The following is a 21,455-nucleotide window of genomic DNA, read 5'->3' as shown; positions in this document are numbered from 1 at the left end:
GGGGGGGACAATGAGGTGCGTTTATCGGCGGGGGGGGGGGGGGAGGGGGGGGGTTTGGGGGGGTGGGGGAGATGCGAGGACGTTGCGTTACAAAACGAGGACCGGTACATACATACGTACATATATATATAGTATATACACCCACAGGTATACGTGTGAGATTAAATAACCCCAGCACCCCCCCGGGGCTCGCGCTCCCCGACCCCCCCCTTAAATACTCCCCCCCCCCCCCCCCACCCCCTCCCCCAAGTGGCTCCAATCCAGTCGGACCCCCCCCTCCCCACCACCCCTCTGCCCCCTCCCCCTCCCCACCCCCCAACACTCCGCCCCCTCCCATTATAACCGCCGCTGGCTCCCAGTTGCCCCCACATCCAGTTACTGTCGGAGACTTCAGTACTTTGGGGGGGGGGGGGGGGAGGAGGGGGGGGCAAATAGAAACGAAAACTAAAGGGGTTCCCCACCACCACCACCACCCCAGGCTGAGGGGAGGGGGCTGCCAGTGGGGGGGGGGGGAGTGCCCCGGAGGAATACTGTGATTTACTGGGGGTGTATTTACAATTGGGGGGTGAGGGGGGGTCACCACCTCCTGGCATTGCTCCCCCCACCGGAGGGGGATCCCCGTGCCCCCTCCCCTCCCCCCCCAGGGAAGGCAAAGCCCTGGGCTGGGGGCGAATGTGGCGGTGCTGGGGGTGCCCCCCCCCCCCACCCCGTGCCAGCTGCACAGGTTGGCATGGACAGAGCTTGGCAAAGGGTCTGTGCGTTCCCCCCCCCCCGCCTCCCCCAGCACCTCAGTGGTGGCAGTGGGTGTGTATGGGGCGGGGGGGCGGTGGGACCCCATCATTATCTAAGGGCTGAGAGGGCCCAGCATAGAGCTCGGGGGGGTGGGGGGTGGAGGGGGGGGAGAAATTCCATGTGGGGGCACACAAAGGCAACCACCCCCCCCAGACAGTGCTCCAACTGAGTCCCAAGAGGAGGGGATAGAGACGGGGGGGCTTCCAGCGTACCCCCTTTTGCTCCCCAATATGGTTCACATTTTTGGGGGGAGGGAGATGATTTCTGTTTGCCCCCCTCAACAATGTCTGGGATGGGGGGGTGGGGGGGGGGCACACCGAGAGGAGGGCGCTTTTGGGGAGGGGGAGGCCTGTGGGAGTCGTGCCCCCCCCCCCCCATCAGTCCATCACGTTACCACGAGACTCACACTGGACAGACACGAATGTGGGGTGTCCGCCCCCCCAAAATAAAACCCTATTTGCATCCACCCCCCCCCCCCCATCCCTCCCCCCTCTCTGTGCCCCAATGGGAGGTGGGGGGCACCAGGAGGCCTTGGTGGGATCTCACCTCCCCCCCCTCCCCCCCGTGGGAAGGGGTGGGAATGGGTGTTGAGAGGGGCTGGGGGGAGAGGGGCAGAGCCCCCCCCGCCCCCCCAAATCGCTGCGGTTTGAGGGTGGTTTAAGTCGGGTTGGAATTTTTCAAGGTCTGCAGCTTGGCCTCCAGTTCAGAGATCTGAAAAAAAGCAAAGGGGAGAGGTCTCAGAGGGGGGGGGGGGGGTGGGGGGGGCACGGGTAGGGGATGTGGGGACGTGGGGTGGAAACATGGGGCTGGGGGGGGGGGGGGGGGACAAGAGGATGGGGACACCGTGGGCTGAAGACATGGGAGGGGGACGTGGGGATGGGGGGACAGAACCTGGAGGATGCGATGGGGGGGACACGGAGATGTTGGGTGGGGGGGGAAGGATGGGGACACCTTTAGGGGGGAACAGCACGGACACGGGAAGGGGGTGGGGGTGTTGGGGGGACAGTGTGGGGATGGGGGGGTGGGGATGGGGGGGCTGCAGCCAGCTGGTGGGTGAGAGGCTGTGCATCATCTGGGGGCATCTGAGGAGGGCGTCATGGAAGGGAGGGCCACGTGGAGGGTCCCCTGGTGCCCCCCGGCCCCACACCGCGACCCACGGCACTTCCCAGGCACTCCGGGCTCCCGGGGGATGCGGTGATCCCGTAGGGGATCTGCTATGAGCCAGCACAGCTCTCTGATCCCTGGTTGGGATCCTGGCGGAGCCAGCGTGGAATCCAGCGTGACCCGTGGTGGGATCCAACATGACCAGCATGGGACCCGGCTCCAGGCTGCGGATCAGGCGTGACCCACAGCCTCACACACATCTGCCAGGACCCACTGCGGGATCCCTTGAGCTCAGCCCGGGATCCGGTGCCCGAAACAATCCCTTTTGGTCCGTGAGGGATCCAGCACAGCCCAACACCTGGGCACATCCGCCGCGATCCCGTGCCGCATCCAACGCCAGGAGGAGGATGGGGTGCGCGGCAGCGCCCGGGAGGATCCCCCCCCCCCACCCCGATCCGGGGCAACGGGAGCAGAATCCGATGGGTTGGGCAGATCCATTGCTGCCCAACGTGGGATGAGGAGCAGAGCAGAATTCCTGCGATCCATCGCGGGAGCGACGCGGTGGGAGCGGCGGCGGAGAGGGACCGGGCGGCGGTGGGGCCATGGCCGGATCCGGCCACCCCGGGGCTCAGGGGCAGCCCGCGTCCCGGCGCCCGGTGCCCACCTTCTCCTGCAGCTTCTCCATCTCCTCCTTGTGCGCCAGCTCCGACTCCTCCAGCACCCTCCGTTGCGCCGTCTCCTTCTTCAGGAACTCGATTTCCCTGCGGGGAGATGGAGCATTGGCGCGCAGCACCGGGGTGGGTATCTGTGCGCCCTCCTTGGGGCAGGGAGGTGGGGAGGGGGATGTTGGGGTTATGGGTGTTGGGGATAAGAGGTGCCCTCCAGGGGGTGGTTTCTGCTCAGGGTTCGTCTGCAGGGAGAAGGGGGGCCCAGGGTGGGTTTGTGTCCTGAAGAGGAACCGATTCCCCGGGGGATGCTCTATGAGTAGGGGATGGGTGGTCCGTGCCCAAAGGATGGTCCGTGCCCAAGGGGTGGTTCATGCCCAAGTGGTGGTTCATGCCCAGGAATGAGGGGTACCCAGGAAGGGTTTGGTGCCCTGAAGAGGGATTGATGCCCAGGGGATGCTCCGTGTGTAGGGGATGCATGATCCGTGCCCAGGGGATGGTCCACGTATAGGGGTTGGATGGTCTGTGCCCAACAGATGCTCCATGCCTAAAGGGATGTTCTGTGCCTACAGAATGCTCCATGCCCAGGAAATAAAGGATGCCCGGGAAGGGTTTGGTGCCCTGAAGAGGAACTGCTGCCCAGGGGATGGGCCCTGTGTACGGGATGGATAGTCCATGCCCAGCGGATGGTCCGTGCCCAAGGGATGCTCCATGCCCAAGGAATGGTTCACGCCAAGGAAAAAAAAAGGATGCCCTGGAAAGGTTTGGTGCCCTGAAGAGGGATCGATGCCCAGGGGATGCTCCGTGCCCTGAGGATGGATGGCCCACGCCCAACAGATGCTCCCTGCCCAGGGGTTCATCCCTGCCCTGGAACAAGGGGTACCCGGGAAGGGTTTGGTCCCCTGAGGAGGAGTCAGTGCCCAAGGGGTGCTCCATGCCCAGGGGATGGTCCATGCCCGACAGATACTCCATGCCCAGGGACGAAGGCAGCCCAGGACAGCTTTCGTGCCTCAAGGAGGAGTCGATGCTCACGAGACTGTGGCAAAGGACAGAGTGTGCCTGGCAAGGAGCTGCTGCCCCATGGACGGGTCTGCACCGCGGGCACGGCCCATGCCCAGGAGATGGACTCCTCCTGCGCAGTGGGTCCCAGGGGACGGTGCACCTCCAGGACGAGGGGTGCCCGGGAGGGGATGGGTGCCCCAGGAGAGGATCAGCGCCCCGAGCCCTGCCCTCACTTTTGCTGGTACTCCTTGATGAGCCGCTTGGCCTTGCTGTACTTGCGCTCCAGGGTCTGGTACTGGGCCTGCGTCTCCTTCAGGTGCTCATCCACCGCCTGGCACAGGTTCTGTGCCTCCATCCAGTACCCCTCCAGCTTCTCCATGCGCTCCTTGTTCTCCTCCACGCTCTGCTCCAGCTGGGCCTTCTCGGCCCGCCACCGTGCCTTCTCCTGCTCCAGGCACTGCAGCTGGGGGGACAGCAGGGTCAGGGCCACAGCATGGCACAGCATGGCACAGCATGGCATGGGATGGCTCAACACAGCATGGCATGAAATAGCATGGCATGGGATGGCCTGGCTTGGACAAAGAGCAGGTAAGGCACAGCATGAAATGGCATGGCATGGCATGGCATGGCATGGCATGGCATGGCATGGGATGGAATGGCATGGCATGGCATGGCATGGCATGGCATGGCATGGCATGGGATGGAATGGCATGGCATGGCATGGCATGGCCTGGCTTGGCCAAAGAGCAGGTAAGGCATAGCATGAAATGACATGGCATGGCATGGCATGGCATGGCATGGCATGGCATGGCATGGCATGGCATGGAATGGAATGGAATGGAATGGAATGGAATGGAATGGAATGGAATGGAATGGAATGGGATGGGATGGGATGGAATGGGATGGGATGGGATGGCTTGGCTTGGCCAAAGAGAAGGTATATGGCACAGAATGGGGTGGCATGGCATGGGATAGAATGGTATAGCCAAATAGCAGATATGGCATAGCATGGAGTGGCATGGGACGGAATGGCATGAGCAAAGAGCAGGTATGGCACAGCATGGAATGGAATAGCGTGGAATGGCATGGCATGGCATGGCATGGGATGGAATGGGATGGGATGGGATGGGATGGGATGGAATGGAATGGCATGGGATGGGATGGGATGGAATGGAATGGAATGGCATGGGATGGAATGGCATGGGATGGGACGGAATGGCATGGGATGGAATGGGATGGAATGGAATGGAATGGCATGGCATGGCATGGCATGGCATGGCATGGCATGGCATGGCTTGGCTTGGCTTGGCCAAAGAGAAGGTATATGGCACAGAATGGGATGACGTGGCATGGAATGGCACGACCAAAGAGCAGGTATATGGCACATAATGGGATGGCGTGGCATGGGATAGAATGATATAGCCAAATAGCAGATATGGCATAGCATGGAGTGGCATGGGATGGAATGGCATGAGCAAAGAGCAGGTATGGCACAGCATGGAATGGAATAGCGTGGAATGGCATGGCATGGGATGGGATGGAATGGCATGGGATGGAATGGGATGGAATGGAATGGAATGGCATGGGATGGAATGGCATGGGATGGGATGGGATGGCATGGGATGGGATGGGATGGGATGGGATGGGATGAGATGGGATGGGATGGGATGGGATGGGATGGGATGGGATGGGATGGGATGGCATGGGATGGGATAGAATGGGATGGGATGGGATGGGATGGGATGGGATGGGATGGGATGGGATGGGATGGAATGGAATGGCATGGGATGGAATGGAATGACATGGGACGGGATGGAATGGAATGGCATGGGATGGAATGGCACGAGATGGAATGGCATGGGATGGGATGGAATGGAATGGCATGGGATGGAATGGCACGGGATGGGATGGGATGGGATGGGATGGGATGGGATGGGATGGAATGGCATGGCATGGGATGGGATGGCACGGGATGGGATGGAATGGCATGGCATGGGATGGGATGGGATGGGATGGGATGGAATGGCATGGCATGGCTTGCCATGGCCGAAGAGCAGGCATGGCACAGCGTGGCACAGCGTGGCACAGCACCTTTGGGTGGGCCGTGGGGGAGAGGTGTGGGGATCCAAGGGGGGATGTGGGGAGATGGAGGAACTTCTCACCTTCCTCTTCAGCTGCTGGATCTCCGCCTCGGTGACAGCGTGCTTGATCTGGAGCTGCAAGAGGAGCCGGGCATTTGCAGGGCATGGCGACGTGGTGGGACACCCCCACCCCACTCCCATGCGCCCCCCGGCGCCCCTCCTCACCTCCTTGAACTTGTGCACCAGCTTCTCGGGGTCCATCTCAACCGGGGAGAGCGTGTCCTCGTTCTCAGCCAGCTCGAACACCTCGATGGCCATCTCACTGCTGGGGAACATGGGGCTCATCTCCTCCTCCTCATCCGTGGCGTATTCCCCTGTCTGCAGCGGGCACAGAGCAGCGTTGGCGCACGGCAGCCCCCCCAGCCAGGGAAACCGAGGCAGCCCAGGCAGTGAGGGCCACGTCTGTGCTCCCTCTCTGGGTGCTGCCCTCACCTCCTCGTCGTCCTCAGTGTACTGCGTGTAGCGCTGCTCGATCATCTCCCGCTGCCACCGTTCCTGCTCCAGTGTCTGCTGGATCAGCTGGGCCACCTCGCTCTGCTCACCCGGCTTCTCCCGCCCGATGAGGAACCTGCGGGGACAGCAGGAGCTCACGTGGGGACGGCGGAGGGCACGGGTGGCAGGGCACCGAGGGTGGGGGGCACCCGAGTGGCACAATGGAGAGGCTCAGATGGGGGCGCCCAGGTGGCACAGGTTGGGGACAACGGGGGGACTCAGATGGGGGACACTCAGGTGGCGACAAATGGGGGAGGGCATCAGAGGACCCGTGTCTGAGATGGAGGGGAATCCTGCGCTGTTCTGGGGGGATCTGTGGGAGCGAGGTGGCACAGGGCAGGCAACGGGCATGGGGATGGGAGGGCTGTGGGGCAGGGGGGGCTGGAGGGGCAGGGGGGGCTGGAGGGGCTGCCTGCACCCACATCCCCAGCCCTGGGCCCTACCGGACGCGGCCCTTGGTGTTCCTGAGCACGGAGGCAGCGAAGCTCTGCGTCACTCCCACCAGGCTGGTGCCATCCACCTCCACGATGAGGTCGTTCACCTGGATCCTGAGGACAAGGGGACCGTCACAGCACGGCCATCCCCTGCCCACCCCCCACACACCTCCCAGCCGCCCAGCCAGCTCCTCCATCACCACCAAAGCCCCCCAGCAGGAGCCGGGGTGGGGTTCGGGGTGGGCACCCCATACCTGCCGTCCCGGTGGGCCGCCCCTCCCTCCGTCACCGTCTTGACGAAGATGCCCAGCTTCTCCAAGCCCATGTCGGCCCCCCGCGCCCATGCCGATGATGCTGATTCCCAACCCTGCAGCATCTGTGGGACACAGAGATCCATGTCCCAATGGGACAGCAGCAGAACGGCCGGCGCCAACGGGGTCGCCTCAGGCTCCGTCCCCAAGGTGCCGGGTGAGCCCCGGAGCACGGGGAAGGGGTGAGACCCACCTTTCTCCAGCTCCACAGGGAACAGGTCGAGCCTCTCCACCCTCTTCTCCAGCTCATACTCCGCTGATGCGGCCATGGGGTCAACGTCTTCATTGCGGCGGTCGTAGTCCTCATTGGAGTAAGTGCTGAAGACCTGAGGTGGGAGGGAGATGGTGAAAGGGACGGGGCGGGGGGTGGTGGACCCGAGGAGACGTGGAGGGTCTCCAGCACAGCAAAGAGGGGGATGAGGAGTCTGAGGAAGAGTGGAGGGCTCGGGATGCGCTGGGAGATGGGGGTGGCTCTGTGCTCTGCATCCCAGGGTGGGTGGAAGGATGGAGAGATGGATGGGTCAATGGATGGGTGGATGGAGGGATGGATGGAGGGGAGGATGGATGGGTGGATGGGTGGGTGAGTGGAGGGATGGAGGGATGGAGGGATGGATGGATGGATGGATGGATGGATGGATGGATGGATGGATGGATGGATGGATGGATGGATGGGTGGATGGAGGGATGGATGGATGGATGGAGGGATGGATGGATGGAGGGATGGATGGGTGGATGGATGGAGGGATGGATGGATGGATGGATGGATGGGTGGATGGGTGGATGGGTGGATGGATGGATGGATGGATGGATGGGTGGATGGGTGGATGGATGGAGGGATGGATGGATGGATGGATGGATGGATGGATGGGTGGATGGATGGATGGATGGGTGGATGGATGGAGGGATGGATGGATGGATGGATGGATGGATGGGTGGATGGATGGATGGGTGGATGGGTGGATGGATGGAGGAATGGACGGACAGATGGACCAAGCAGAGATGGGCATGGATGGATGGATAGGCGGGCAGAGGGATGGGCGGAGGGGTGGGCAGGCAGGCGGGGTGCACAAGCAGTGGCTGCTCCAAGTCACACAATTTGGGGGTGCAGACCTGGACATTCCCCTGCTCCAGCCTCATCCTCCCTTCCCCAGTGAGGGACTCCCCAGCTCCAGGCCCTGCACCTCCTCAAGGGCCAAAGCACCACAGCAGCCGGGAAGGGGACAGCTCTGCCCTTCCCTGCACCCCACAAGTGCTGGGCACGCCCATGCAATCCTGTGCTCCAGACTGGGGGGGGGTCACCCAGGCACTGAGTGTGGCAGATGTCCCCAGAGGGGCCACGGTGCTGCAGGGCGAGTGGATTAGGGTTAACACCACGCTGCTAAAGCCTTGCACAAAGGGTATTAGGGATGAGTGTCAAGGGCCATCGCGCAAAGCCCGGTGACACCGAGACAGGCAGGACCCACCCGGGTGGCACCCCCAGGGACAAGCGGGGCACCTGCCCCACATCTGCACAGGGTACCCAGAGGGGTCCGGGCATGGCCCAGCTTGTCCCACCGTGAGTGCTGTCCCCGGGTCCTGGGGGTGCTGGGGGCGTGCAGAGCACCTGGAGCAGTACCCAGAGGAGACACAGGAGGAGGGAGCAACTGTGCCAAGGGAGGGGGCTGGCAGCAGAGACCCCCATCCCCACGCACAGGGCGCACTCTGCGGGTGCTGGGGGTGTCCCCAGGTGCCCACCCTCGGGGCTGGTTTGGGGGCTCGGGACGCCGACAGGCGCTGGGATAGGTGGGTGCCCACCACACCCCACAGAGGGACAGAGCAGGGGACGAACGCCGGGGGGAGCAGAGCGCCCCTCAAAGCACATCGGCACCTCCGCAGCGGGGATTCCTTCTCGGAGCCAAAGCGGCCCATCCCTGCAGTGCAGAACCCTCTGCGCACACCCAGCGGTGCACGGCCACCATGGGACCCCATCCCCACGCGGTGCCACCGCGGTGCCCGCGTCCCATCCCAGGTGGGGCCACCCACCCGCCGCTGACTCAGAGCCAGAATATAGGCCGTGCAGCTAAAAATAACCCAGCGAGGCACAAAGCAATTTCTGTTCCTCCAGCCGGGGGGATACGAACACGAGAGAAAGCCCTGAAATAACGGCACGGCCTCATCGCCATCGCTGGCACCGGGTGGGGGTGAGACGGGGACCCCACGTCCCAGAGCTGTCCCCATGTGGGGACCAGGAGGGGGATGAGCAGCTCTCGCCGCTGCCACCCGCCCGCCCGTGGGGCACTTCCCTTTCCTCCACTTCCCGAAACGGTCCCCGTGCTGAGGCATCACAGGGGGGTGGGCGTCAACCTCCCCTATGGGGGTCGCAGCCCTGGAGGGAGTCCCGGCACTGACAGGACCTGGAAACCAGGGCTGGCCTGGTGGCACCTGGCAGGATCCGAGGCCTGGATGAATATTCTGGGCATCCTCTGCCCAGATGTGTGCTGAGTCCCAGCCCTCCCTGGGGCACCGTGGTGGGTTGGCAGTGCGTGCCATCAGCTCCCGGTGTCCCCCAATCCACGCGCCACCAACGCAACATCTCACAGCCAAGGTCTCCACCCCACGCCGCGTCCCTTTCCCCTCCCCACGTGGCCACGTGTCCCCAGCAGCACAGCTCCCGGGGGGGCTCGTGTTGGGGCGCAATGGCACGTTGGAGACCCTCTGCCCTTCCCCACGCTGGGCCATCAGCACCGCACGGAGGCAGCCCAAGGTTGGCCATGGCCAACGGGCACGAAGTTGTCCGCCTCCACGGCTTCCAGTCTCATCGCTGGATGATTGGGGACCCCCAAAACTCTCCTCTTCTCCCTTCTTCGGGGGCCCCAAAGCGCCACGGCCGCACTCACCTGGATGGGCGCCGTGCTGAACTGGATCTTGCGGTTGGGGACGGGCTCCTCTTCCTCGGACAGCCCCGGGATCTCCATGCAGCTGGATTCGGGCTCGTAGAGCCCATCCGCCTCCTCATCCTCATCCAACCCGCTGCCCCCCGAGTCCTCCCCGAGCCCGCTGTAGGCACTTATGTCCACCAGGTCCGCCTCGGAGAAGTCCTCCTTCTTGGACTCGTCGTACAGCTCGCTCTCCTCCGCCCGCTCACCCTTTCCGCCCTCCTTGGCGTCGGGGGGCTCCTCGCCCCCATCCAGGCACGGTTCGGGGACCGCCACCCCCTCGGCCCCTTTGGCCACCTCGGCCGCGGCCGTGGGCTCCTTCACCTCCGCCTCCGCCTCCGACTCCCCGCTCTCCTCCACCTCCACGGGTTTGATCTTGCACACCTCCTGCACCCTGGGCACGCTCCCATCCTTCTCCGCCGACCTCGGCGCTCTGCCCGCCGCCTTCTCCTCCTCCGCAGGACGCGGCCGCGCGGGCGCAGCGCTGCCTTCCGCGCAGCCCTCGGCTCTGCCACCCTCTCCTCCCTGCAGGAAGACGCGGGACCTTTTGCTCACCAGCTTGGAGTTGAGCGGCCCGGCGCGCCCCGGCGTCTTGTGCAGGTTGTTCCTCAGGTCAGCCTTCTCGAACACGGCGCTCAGCTGGCTGACGGTGGGCGACACGGCCTCGGCGTCCAGCTTGTCCAAGGACTCGGTGCTGCCGTTGAACTTCACCACCACGTCCAGCTTGCGGTCCTGGAAGCCGGCGCGCTCCTTGCGCAGCAGCAGCTTGGCGGTGGCCTCCTTCTCCTGCGGGCTCCTCTCGAAGATCTTCCGCGTCTCCTGCAGCTTGGAGAAGGGCTTGTCGGGCTTGGAGTCGAAGCGGCTCACCCGCTCGGACACGCTGGTGCCCAGCCTCAGGGGGCTGCCCTGCTCCATGCCGTCGCTCAGGCTGCCGGCGCGGGGCAGGGAGAGGCGCACGGGCTTCTCCTTGCCCTTGGCCAAGTCGCAGGCGCCCTCGGGGCCCGGCGCCGTCCCCATCTGCAGGAACATGTTCTTGATGCGATGGACGTTGGAGCCATACTTCTTGCCGCGGGCTTTCTTGCCGTCCTCGCCCTCGGCATCCTTTGTGGGCTTCAGGGCCTGGATGGTGGCCTCGTAGGCGTTGCGGTGCGGGGACGCGCTCCTCAGCCCCCCGCCGCCCGCCCCGCCGCCCGGGGACCCCCCGCTGCCCCCCGGGGCTGCCGCCCCGCTCGCCGCCTCCGTCCTCAGCATCCTGCCCCGAAACCTCCGGCACCGCCGCGCCGCATCGCCCGCCGCCCGCTGGGCACGGGGAGGGGGCCGTGCTGGGGGGCCGCGGGGACCCGGTCAGGCCATCGCCAGCCTGGGGGGGCCCAGCGCGCCCCCCCCCCTCCGCCCCGGCCCTCCTTCCTTCCTTCCTCCTTTCTCCTCCTCCTCTTCCCCTTTCTCTCTCTGCGCTGCCGATGGAGCGCTGCCGCCCGCGATCCGCCCGCCCCGCTGCCCGCAGAGCCCTCTGGGTCTTAGCGACGCTCTCTCGCTCTTCCTCTTCCTCGCCGCTGCGCTTCGGCCCCTCTGCTGGATGCCCCCCGGCTCCGTGTGTGTCCCCCCCCGGCACCGAGCCTGCCGGCACCGCCGTCCCCTCCCCTCAGCCCCTCGCTGTCCCCCCTCCATCCCCTCCCCACGGTTGGGACCGCATTTCCCCCCCCCTCTTCCCTGGCACCGTGCATTGTCCCCACAGCCCAGCGCTGTCCCCGCGTCCCCCCCCGCCCCCCCCGCCCCAATATCCCCAATATCCCCTATGACAGCCCTGCGGACCCCCAGCCCTGCCCCTCTGCATCCCCAGTTCCATCCCCACAGCCCCCAGGATGGTCCCTGGGTCCCCCCAGTTCCGGGCCCCCCCTTTGCACACACCCCCTGTCCCCATGGTGCCACCCCCCCCCCCCCCCCCCCCCCCCCCCCCGAGCCCCTCCAGTTTTGTGCCCTTGTGCCCCATCCCATATCCTCCCAGCGTTAACCCCATATCCCCCATTCTTTTCTCCGTGCCCCCCCCGTCCCTGTGCCCCTGCTGGCTGCCCCACATCCCCTTCTCCCACCCCTGTGCCCCCCGGATTTGCTCACACATTCCCTGCTCTGACCCCTTTGGTCCCCACAAACCCAGATCTCCACCAGCCCCTGCTCTGGGGTGCCCCTGGGTGTCCCCATAGGGTCCCCATTTACTTTCCATCCCCATAAACCCACCTCCCCCCCCTCCCCCGGGGCACTGCCCACCCCCCCACACCTTGCCCCGGGGGGGGGGGGGGGTCATTTGGGAGAATATTTTGGGGGTGTTCCTGGGGTTCCACTCTCCTCCCAGTGGACGCAGGGACCGCAGCGCACAACATGGCACCACTTTGGGGCTCTTTTATGATGAGCACCCCCAAAACAACCACACACCACGCAGGCTGGGGGTCAGGACGGGGACACCACCCCCCCCCCCACCAAGTGCCATCCCCCCCAGGCCCCCCCCACGGGTGCAGATGCGGGCAGAAGGACCCTGCAGCGGCTGCACCGCCCGACGCAGCGACGGCCCTTTGTGCGTGACGCGGTGTGACGCAGCGCAGAGCGACAGCCCCCCCAAACCCCCCCTTCCCCTTCCGCTGCAGGGCCTGCTCGCCCCCCCCCCCAGCCCTACAGCACCCCCTCACCCCCCCTCTGGTCCCACTCAACGCTGGGGGGCCTTGGATATCCAACCCGTGCACGCACATATATGTGCACGCGTGTGCTCTCCATCTGTGTGTGTCCCTCCCCCCCCCCCCCCCCCGTGCACACGCATGTGCAGCGCACCATTTCTGGCCTGGCGTTGTGCTGGGAGGCACTCAGCTGTCCCCAAATGTCCCCACACCCCGAGGTGACACATCGTGCTGTTGTGCCCCACTGTGGCCGATAGCGCCCCGCTGTGCCCCACGGCGCTCCGTGCTGCCCCATCGTGTCCCGTTGCGCCCCACCACATCCCTTCATCCCCACTGCACTCTGCTGGGCCCCACTGTGCCCCACGGTGCCCCATCGTGCCCTGCTGTGCCCACCTGTATCCTATTGTGCCCCACTGTGCAATACTGGGCCATACTGTGCCCCGCTGTGCCCCACTGTGTCCCATTACGTCCTGTTGTGCCCTATTGTGCCCACTTATACCCCCCGTGCCCCACCGTGCACCGTCGTACCCTATTGTGCCCAGTGATATCCCACTGTGCTCTGCTGCTCCCTACTGCCTCACTGCACCCTGCCGTGCCCCACTGCATCCCGTTGTGCCCCACTGCTCCCTGTCGTGCCCTCCTGTTCCCCTCTGTGGCCCCACTGTGCACAATCCCACACCACAGTGCCCCGCTGCGCCCCACTGTGCCCCACGGTCCCCCCCGTGGTGCTCTGGGCCTCCTCCAGCCCCCCACTCATCCCACAGCCCAGCTGCCATCCCGCCACCCAGGGACGGTGGCACGGGGCCGGGCTGGCAGGGGGTGGTCCCCTCCATCCCTGTGCCCCCCCCCGGCGGGGGCCCCCTCCCGGCCACCCCGCTGTCCCTGTCACTCAGGCGCTGGCGGTGCTCCCAGCAAAGATGGAGGCGGCTGTGCTGCTGCAGCTCTGGGCTCTGGCAGGCAAGTGGCAGCCCCGGCACCAGCGTGGGGACACAGCTGGGGGTACCCCATGGGGAGGGGGGTGGGGGGACCCCCAGAGGTTGGGAGTGCCAATGGGAGAGCTGGGTAAATCCGTCCTGTCCTTGGGGACGGGGGGGGTTGGGGAGAAGGGGACAGGGGGGACCCCTATGCGTGGTGGGAGCAGGGTGAGGGGAAGGGGCTGTCCCCATCCATGTCCCCGTTCCCATTCCCGTCCCCCTCTCCCTCCCCAGCACCTCCTAAATATAGCTGCCACTGCGGGGACGCGTGTCCTGGGGGCGGCCGTGTGTGCCGTGGGGGGGGCTGGAAATGGGGAAACTGAGGCAGGGAGGAACTGTGCCCCCTCTGCGGCTCCAGCCCCATTCCTGACCTCAGCCCTGGCCCTGGGGGGCACCCAAACCGCCCCGGGGGGCACTCTGACCACCCTCCCCGACCACCGCATCTCCCTTGAGACCGGAACCATCTTTGTCCATGAGCTGGAGCTGGAGCTGTTCCAGGCAGCCTTCCTCAGTGAGAGCGAGGAGGAGGATGGTGAGGATGGGGCCGAGGGGAGCGGGGTGGGGGGTGTGCTGCAGGGCTGGGCTTTGGGGGGGGGGTCCAGGACTGATCCTGGGGGGCACTGGCTTACGCTTGTCCCCGGCAGGTATAACTCAGGTGGGCTGTATGTCCATCCCTCCTAGCCTTCACCCATCCATCCATCCATCCATCCCTCCATCCCTCCATCCATCCATCCATCCATTCATGTGTCCATATGTCTGTCCGTCCATCCATCCATCCCTCCATCCCTCCATCCATCCATTCATCCACCCACCCATCCACCCATCCATCCATTCATGTGTCCATATGTCTGTCCATCCCTCCATCCCTCCATCCATCCATCCCTCCATCCATCCATCCCTCCATCCCTCCATCCCTCCATCCCTCCATCCCTCCATCCATCCCTCCATCCCTCCATCCCTCCATCCCTCCATCCATCCATCCCTCCATCCATCCCTCCATCCCTCCATCCACTCTTGTGTGCCCCCCCCCCCCCCCCCCCCCCGGTACCTCCTTCCTGTGAGCACTGCTCCATCCCATCTTCCCATCACACACACGGGAGGTTACCCCACTTTAGGGCCGTTCAGCTCCAGATCAGGAGCAGTGTGCTCTGTGGGTTCACACCCATGGGGACACGCGGCCTGGGGAGGCCTTGCACTGCGGGGTCCTGCCTGATGGCACACATCCCCGTGTCCCCACGTCTGTCCACGCGTCCCGGCACCCAGCAGCCCCCCCCATCACCTTCCATGCCCGTCTCCGGGATCACCCCGACCTGCCCCGGTGGCTGCGCTGCGCCCAGCGTGGGCCTCACGGCTCAGCATTCCTCTATGGCAGCCCCACTGCTGCCGAGGTGGGCACACATATCATTGAGGTAAGTGCAAAGTGCATGGCTTGTGCAACGTGCATGGCCTTGTGCAACGTGCATGGCCTCATACAAAGTGCATGGCCTCATACAAAGTGCTTGGCCCTGTGCAAAGCGTATGGCCCTGTGCAACGTGCATGGCCTCGTGCAAAGTGCATGGCCTTGTGCAAAGTGCATGGCCTCGTGCAAAGTGCTTGGCCTTGTGTAACGTGCATGGCCTCATGCTAAATGCATGGCCCTGTGCAAAGTGCATGGCCTCATACAAAGTGCATGGCCTTGTGCAACGTGCATGGCCTTGTGCAAAGTGCTTGGCCTTGTGCAAAGTGCATGGCCTTGTGCAAATTTTATGACCTTGTGCAAAGTGCATGGCTTGTGCAACATGCATGGCCTCGTGCAAAGTGCTTGGCCTTGTGCAACGTGCATGGCCTCATGCTAAATGCATGGCCCTGTGCAAAGTGCATGGCCTCATACAAAGTGCGTGGCTTGTGCAAAGTGCATGACTCAATGCAACCTTGTGCAAAGTGCACAGCCCTGTGTGAAGTATATGACCTGTGTGCAAAGCACGTGGCCCTGTGCAAAGTGCAAGGCCTTGTGCAAAGTGCATGGTCCCATGCAAAGGACACGACCCTGTGTAAATGCACGGCCCTGTGCAAAGTGCACAGCCTTGTGCAAAGTGTATGGCTCCGTGCAAAGCATGCAACCTTGTGCAAAGCGTACAGCCCTGTGCAAAGTGCATGGCCTTGTGTGAAGGACACGACTCCCTGCAAAGTCTATGACCTTGTGCAGAGTGCATGGCCTTTTGCAGAGTGCATGGCCTCGTGCAAAATGCATGGCGGTGTGCAAAATGCATGGCCTTGTGCAAAATGCATGGCCTCGTGCAAAATGCATGGCTTTGTGCAAAGTGCATGGCCTTGTGCAAAATGCATGGCTGTGCACAAAGTGCATGGCCTCGTGCAAAATGCATGGCCTTGTGCAAAACGCATGGCCTCGTGCAAAATGCATGGCTGTGTGCAAAATGCATGGCCTCGTGCAAAATGCATGGCTTTGTGCAAAGTGCATGGCCTTGTGCAAAATGCATGGCTGTGCACAAAGTGCATGGCCTCGTGCAAAATGCATGGCTGTGTGCAAAGTGCATGGCCTCGTGCAAAATGCATGGCTGTGTGCAAAATGAATGGCCTTGTGCAAAATGCATGGCCTTGTGCAAAGTGCATGGCTGTGTGCAAAATGCATGGCCTCGTGCAAGGGCTTGGCACAGAGAGGTGCAATCAGCCCCCATGCAGGTGCTGGCATCCAACCGGCTCACCTATGAGACAGCAGCACAGCGGCTCATCGTCTCCATCACCCCCTCTCCAGGTGAGGGTCCCCCCCCCCCACACACATCTCTGTCCCTGAGCCCCACGGGGGGGACACGCAGCAGCCCCCATGGGTACCCCACGTCCCGCAGAGGGGGTCCCGCCGTACCAGGGTGAGTTCCTGGTGGGGAACCTCAACGTGGAGGAGCTGCTGCCGGAGGCCGTGCAGGAGCAGTTTGTGCAGGCGGTGTCCACTGTATGGGAGCACGACGACGTCCACATCATCAACATCACCTCTGCTCTGGACAGGGGGGGCCGCATCCCGCTGCCCATCGAGGGGCGCAAGGAGGGGTATGGAGCCGGGCTGGTGGGGGGGGGGTTTGGTGATGGTGATGGGGGAGGCCCGGTTGGACCCACGCAGTGGGGTTGGCGGCGCTCTGGGGGTGTCATCCCGCTCTGTCCACGCAGGGTGTACGTGAAGGTGGGCTCCCACGCTGCCTTCTCCCCCTGCCTGGTGGCTGCCAGCTCTCCGCAGAGCCGCTTCCACTGCCACCTGGGCCAGCAGCCCCTCGCCAACTGCTACGACACCTTTGCGCCCCACTTCGCCATCCGCTGGTGCAACCTCACCCTGGTGAGAGCCGCCCCACGGCCCCCCCCCGACCCCCCACCCCCGGGCCGTGCCCGACGGCGACCTTCCTCTCCTTTCCAGCTGCAGGTGCTGCCCACCCCCACGGCACCGGGGCCGGTGTGGGGTCCCGGGGTGTTGGAGGGGAGCGGGGATTTCCAGCCCCCCACCGCGTCCCCCCCCCAGGATCTGCTGCCCTCCTTCCTGGTGACGCTGCTGGTGCCGCTGGCGGTGGCTGCGGTGCTCTGCGTGGTGCTGGGCCACCTCATGTGCTGCCGTCGGGAGGGAGTGTGAGTTGGGCACCTTGGGGGGGGTGTTGGGGGGGGTCACATCTCGGTCCCCCCCCGGTTGGGGCGTTGGGAGACGATACGGTGCCCCTTTGCCATGGGGGCAGTGTGTGGGTGAGCGCTTCTCACCTCCTGCTCTGTCGGCTGTTTCTTTTCCCCCATCTCGGATGTGTTCTGTAGGGCAAAGCGGGACTTGGAGACGTCTGAGTAAGTCCTGGGGGTGAGCTGGGGGGGGGGAGGGGGGGGGGTGCTGGGCCAGGGGGGAGCGGTGGGATCAGAACCAGAAGCACAGAGCCACGGAACCAAAGGATCGTGGATTCATTGCCACTGATTGACATCGGTCAGAGGGGACCCTGAAGACCCTCCAGGGTGGGGCAGCCCGGGGGGTCAATAGATCTGGGGGTGGTGATGATGACGGAGCCTGGAGGCGCCCCCACCCCAAAGGGTCCCCCTCCTCTCCAACACCCCATAACCCCCACAGACGGGGCTCAGAGTGCAGCGGCTCTTTGACATCTCTGCCATCACGTGGGGGCTTTTCTGGCAAGAAAGAACCCCAGAACCCCCCCCCCCCCTTTACCCCCCTTTACCCCCCTTTACCCCCCTTTACCCCCCTTCCCCCCCCGCAGCATCCAACTGGTGCACCACACCACCATCCACGGCGACACAGCGGAGCTGAGGAGTATGGCCCGCAGCCGCGACGTCCCCCGGCCGCTCTCCACCCTCCCCATGTTCAACGTGCGCACGGGGCAGCGCATCAACCCCATGGTGGGACCCCCCGATGGGGCGCGGGACCCCCTGATCCCACAGCAGCGGTGAGCCGGGGGGGTGGGGGGGGGGCACAACCCAGTGCCATTGGGGTGGTGACGCTGTGGGGATGGCACAGTGCCGGGGGGGGGGGTGGTTCTTTGAGCACCCAGCTGTGCTGATGGGGCAGAGCTCCCCCCCAACACACCCCACCCCCCCTCAGGTCGTTGTGGGGGGGTCCAAACTTGCATCGCAGCTCTGGGGGAAGCACCTCTCTTTTTATTGGGTTTTTTTTAAGGGGAATGACCATTTTCTCCCCATTTCCAGGTAACGGGCAGTGTGGCCGTGCCCCCCCCACCCCACACCCCCCGGGATGGGCTTCCTGCAAGTTCCTTCTGCAAGCTGTCGGGGGGGGGGTGTTGACTTTGCTGGTAAAATTTGGCTGTTTGCAATGAGATGCAATTCCTCAGCTTTATTTCCCGATGCCGGCAGCCGAGCCTGGCTGATCTGGAAGGGGGGGGGGGGGATTGGGGGTGCAGCCCCATACACCGCAGTGCCCCTGCAGCCCTTACCCCCCTCCCCATCCCTTTATCCATCCGCTCCCCCTTTTGTGGTGGGGGAGACGTGAAGGGGGCCGGGGGCTCCCAGAAGGCGGATTTGGGGGTGGTGGGGGGGTGTCCCCATGGGTGGGTGCGCCCCGACACCCCCAGCTCTCACCTGCGGTCCCGCTGAGTGTGGGCACCATCCCGGAGCTCCTTCTGCTCTCTGCCGCTCCGCTCTCTCCCGGGCAGCCCTTTCAGCCCCCCCGGGGGGCACCACAGCCCCCAACCCCGGCCGAAGAAAGGGCCTCTTTCAGTGCCGCGGGGGGGGGGGGGGGGTTAGGAAAACACAGGGGCGTGTTCGGGGGGAACAAGGGGAGGCATTGATGGGATGGGATGGAGAGGAGAAAGGGCCCTTTCAGCCCCGCGCAGCGTGAAGGTGTCCGTGCTGAGGCGCGTGGCACCGCGGGCACACGCGTGTGCTGCTGCTGCAACCGTTGCACACCTGAGGGTACGCCCAGGGGTTGCTTGGAGGGGGGGGGCACCCCTTGCTGCCCCTCGCTCTGTGCGTGTGAATATTTGCTCCGCGGTGCATTTGCACGCCGTGGCACACTCGTGCCCTGTTGCGCACTTACACGCCGTGGCACGTTTGTGCACCATGGCACGTTTGCGCACGAGTGGCTGCAAACCTCCGGCGCCCCATTTCCATCCCTTTCCATGCACCCCCTCTCCCAACATCTGTGCCCCCCCAGCTCACTGAGCACCCCCTGTGTGTGTGTGTGTGTGTGTATGGGGGCGTTCGCCCAGTTGGGTGCCCCACACTTTGTGCCAACAGCCCCCTATTCCCCCCTCATTGCCCCCTCCCCACCCTCCCCCCCCCCCTCCTTGGCCTCCCAGCCCCGTCCCACTCCCCCCACTCTCTGGGGGTGGCTCCCCGTCCCCCTCCCCTCACCCTCTCAGCCTATGGGCTGACCGAGGAGGAGGAGGAAAGGTGGGGGGAGGAGGGGAGGTGGGCAGCACGGAGCGCAGTAGCGTGGCAGGAGGAGAGCGGGGAGGACAGCGTAGGGGCTGCGGTGCCCCCCAACCCCATTCCCGAACCCCATTTCCCCGGCGATGCGGGAAGAGACGAAGGCACGATGGCAGCAGGTGGGTCGGATCATTTCACATGCTTTATTTCAGCAGTCGACAGAATTTACGAGAGGAAAAAAAAAAAAAGAAAGAAAGAAAGAAAAAGACATCTCAAATCCTTTCCCATACACAGACAAAAAAGAAAAAAAAAACCCCAAAAAAACCCCAAACCTTTTAGGTACAGACACACGGAGGTGGGCCGGGAGGTGGGCTGGCGAGCGGGCGGGTTTGGGGCAGAAAGCGCGGGTGGGTGGGTGGGGGGAGGGATGGGTGGGGGGGTGGGTGGTTGAGTGGTGGGGTGGGTGGTTGGGTAGGTGGGTGGGTGTATGGTTGGGTGGATGAGTGGTTGGGTGCATGGTTGGGTTGTTGGTTGGGTGGTTGGGTGGTTGGGTGGTTGGTTGGGTGGTTGAGTGGTTGGGTGTATGGTTGGGTGGTTGGGTGGGTGTATGGTTGGGTTGTTGGTTGGGTGGTTGGGTGTATGGTTGGGTAGTTGGGTGGATGGTTGGGTGTATGGTTGGGTAGTTGGGTGGTTGGTTGGGTGGTTGAGTGGATGGTTGAGTGGTTGGGTGTGTGTATGGTTGGGTTGTTGAGTGATTGGGTGTATGGTTGGGTAGTTGGGTGTATGGTTGGGTGGTTGAGTGGGTGGTTGAGTGGTTGGGTGGGTGAGTGAATGATTGGGTGTTTGGGTGGATGGGCGGATGGGTGGATGGAAGGTTGGGTGGATGGATGGATGGATGGATGGATGGATGGATGGATGGATGGATGGATGGATGGATGAGGATGGATGGATGAATGGATGGGTGGGTGGATGGATGGATGGGTGGGTGGATGGATGGGTAGAGAAGCTGCTGGGAGATGCGGGCAGAAAGGAGCCACCTGCTGAGCCCGGGAGCTCAACGCCTGTGCTTTGCTTTCCCTTCCCTTCCGAAGCTGCGAGGCTCAAACTGGCGTTTCTTTGCTGTGGGGGTATGGGGTGAAAATAGCACCTTTAGGAGATTCACGAGTGGACTCGGTCAGCAAAAGAGATGAATTAAAAATAATAATAATAATAATAATAGAGAAGGGAAAGTCAGAAATCAACGCAGGACGCGTCCGGTCACAGCGCCGTGTCTATTAGCACCACAGGTCCCGGCGTGGAGATGGGACCGATAGGAAAGAGAGTGAACATTGGGATAGGGGTCCTGGGGGGGGGACTGTGGGGGGAGGCCTCGAATGGGGGAAAAAATGGGAAAAAAAAAGCAAAAAATAGATGTAAAAAATGGAGAGGGGTAAAAAAAAACCAACAGCGGAGAGAACGTAGCACCTTTGGTCTGAACCTGGCAGGAAAGTCCCGGCACGGCTGAAAAAAGGAAATAAAAATACCCACAGTGAACCTAAAATTACTAAAAAATCAGGTAAAAAATAAAAAGGGGGGGGGGGGAGGGAACCCTTAATGAAGCAAAACCACAGCGGTGAGGTAGCCTTCCAAAAAGGAGGAGATGCGCTGACGGGTCGCGGCCGCTCCGCTCCGGGGTTGGGGCTGTTGGGTGCGCCGGGGAGGTGGGGGTCCGCAGACTGCTCAGGCTGTGCTGTGTGTGAGAAACAGAGAGGGGAAAAAGGGGGGAACCCCCCCCCAAAAAAAACAACGCACCAACGCACGGATAGGGAGAGCAACAACAGGGAGACGGACAATGGAAAGGTCCTTGCAGCTGCAAGAAGCGAAGAGCCCAGCAGGGAAAGGGCGGCGGGGGGGGGGTGGGCGCTGCCCCCCACCTCATTATGGGGGTGAGCATTGGGGTCCGGCCATGGGGGGCTTTGGGGAAGGGGGGGCAAGCAAGCGAACCCACTTCCTGGCGGTATGGTTTGAAAAAGCCATTTATTTTGTTATTATTATTATTCCTATTTTTTTTTTTTGGTTTTTTTTTTTTTGGGGGGGGGGGGGGGGAGGATTTTTTTTTTTTTTTG

At 63.5% G+C, this 21,455-nt stretch overlaps 2 protein-coding genes and 1 long non-coding RNA gene across 4 annotated transcripts; 2 read left to right on the top strand and 1 right to left on the bottom strand.

The window, feature by feature from the left end:
- Nucleotides 1-491: 491 nt before the first annotated feature.
- PPP1R19B (protein phosphatase 1 regulatory subunit 19B) lies at nt 492-11,498 on the bottom strand. Its single transcript, XM_025144079.3, is given in 11 exon segments — nt 492-1,503; nt 2,561-2,657; nt 3,797-4,026; nt 5,726-5,779; nt 5,870-6,022; nt 6,137-6,272; nt 6,640-6,744; nt 6,885-6,964; nt 6,966-7,006; nt 7,135-7,267; nt 9,818-11,498. Coding segments are annotated over 11 exon segments (2,373 nt in total). The 5' UTR covers nt 11,108-11,498; the 3' UTR covers nt 492-1,449.
- A 1,915-nt stretch (nt 11,499-13,413) lies between these two features.
- On the top strand, nt 13,414-18,301 carry SGCA (sarcoglycan alpha). 2 transcript variants are annotated; one of them, XM_025144080.3, is made up of 10 exons: nt 13,414-13,479; nt 13,873-14,028; nt 14,763-14,905; nt 16,177-16,249; nt 16,341-16,539; nt 16,657-16,819; nt 16,898-17,103; nt 17,281-17,307; nt 17,727-17,912; nt 18,172-18,301. In XM_025144080.3, the coding sequence occupies exons 1-10, from the start codon at nt 13,440-13,442 to the stop codon at nt 18,173-18,175; spliced, it is 1,197 nt and encodes a 398-aa protein (XP_024999848.2). In that variant the 5' UTR covers nt 13,414-13,439; the 3' UTR covers nt 18,176-18,301. The 2 variants fall into 2 exon arrangements, with proteins under 2 accessions (XP_024999848.2, XP_015129134.3); XM_015273648.4 differs by having other exon boundaries at nt 14,760-14,905.
- A 1,107-nt stretch (nt 18,302-19,408) lies between these two features.
- LOC112530352 lies at nt 19,409-20,938 on the top strand. The gene is made up of 2 exons (XR_003071986.3): nt 19,409-19,529; nt 20,835-20,938. It is a non-coding gene; the product is annotated as an uncharacterized LOC112530352 (long non-coding RNA).
- Nucleotides 20,939-21,455: the final 517 nt, after the last annotated feature.

Source organism: Gallus gallus, chromosome 27 (assembly GCF_016699485.2).
Source record: "Gallus gallus isolate bGalGal1 chromosome 27, bGalGal1.mat.broiler.GRCg7b, whole genome shotgun sequence".
NCBI classification, from domain to species: domain Eukaryota; kingdom Metazoa; phylum Chordata; class Aves; order Galliformes; family Phasianidae; genus Gallus; species Gallus gallus.
The sequence above is the reverse complement of the archived record's forward strand: the minus strand, read 5'-3'. Positions and strand labels throughout refer to the sequence as shown.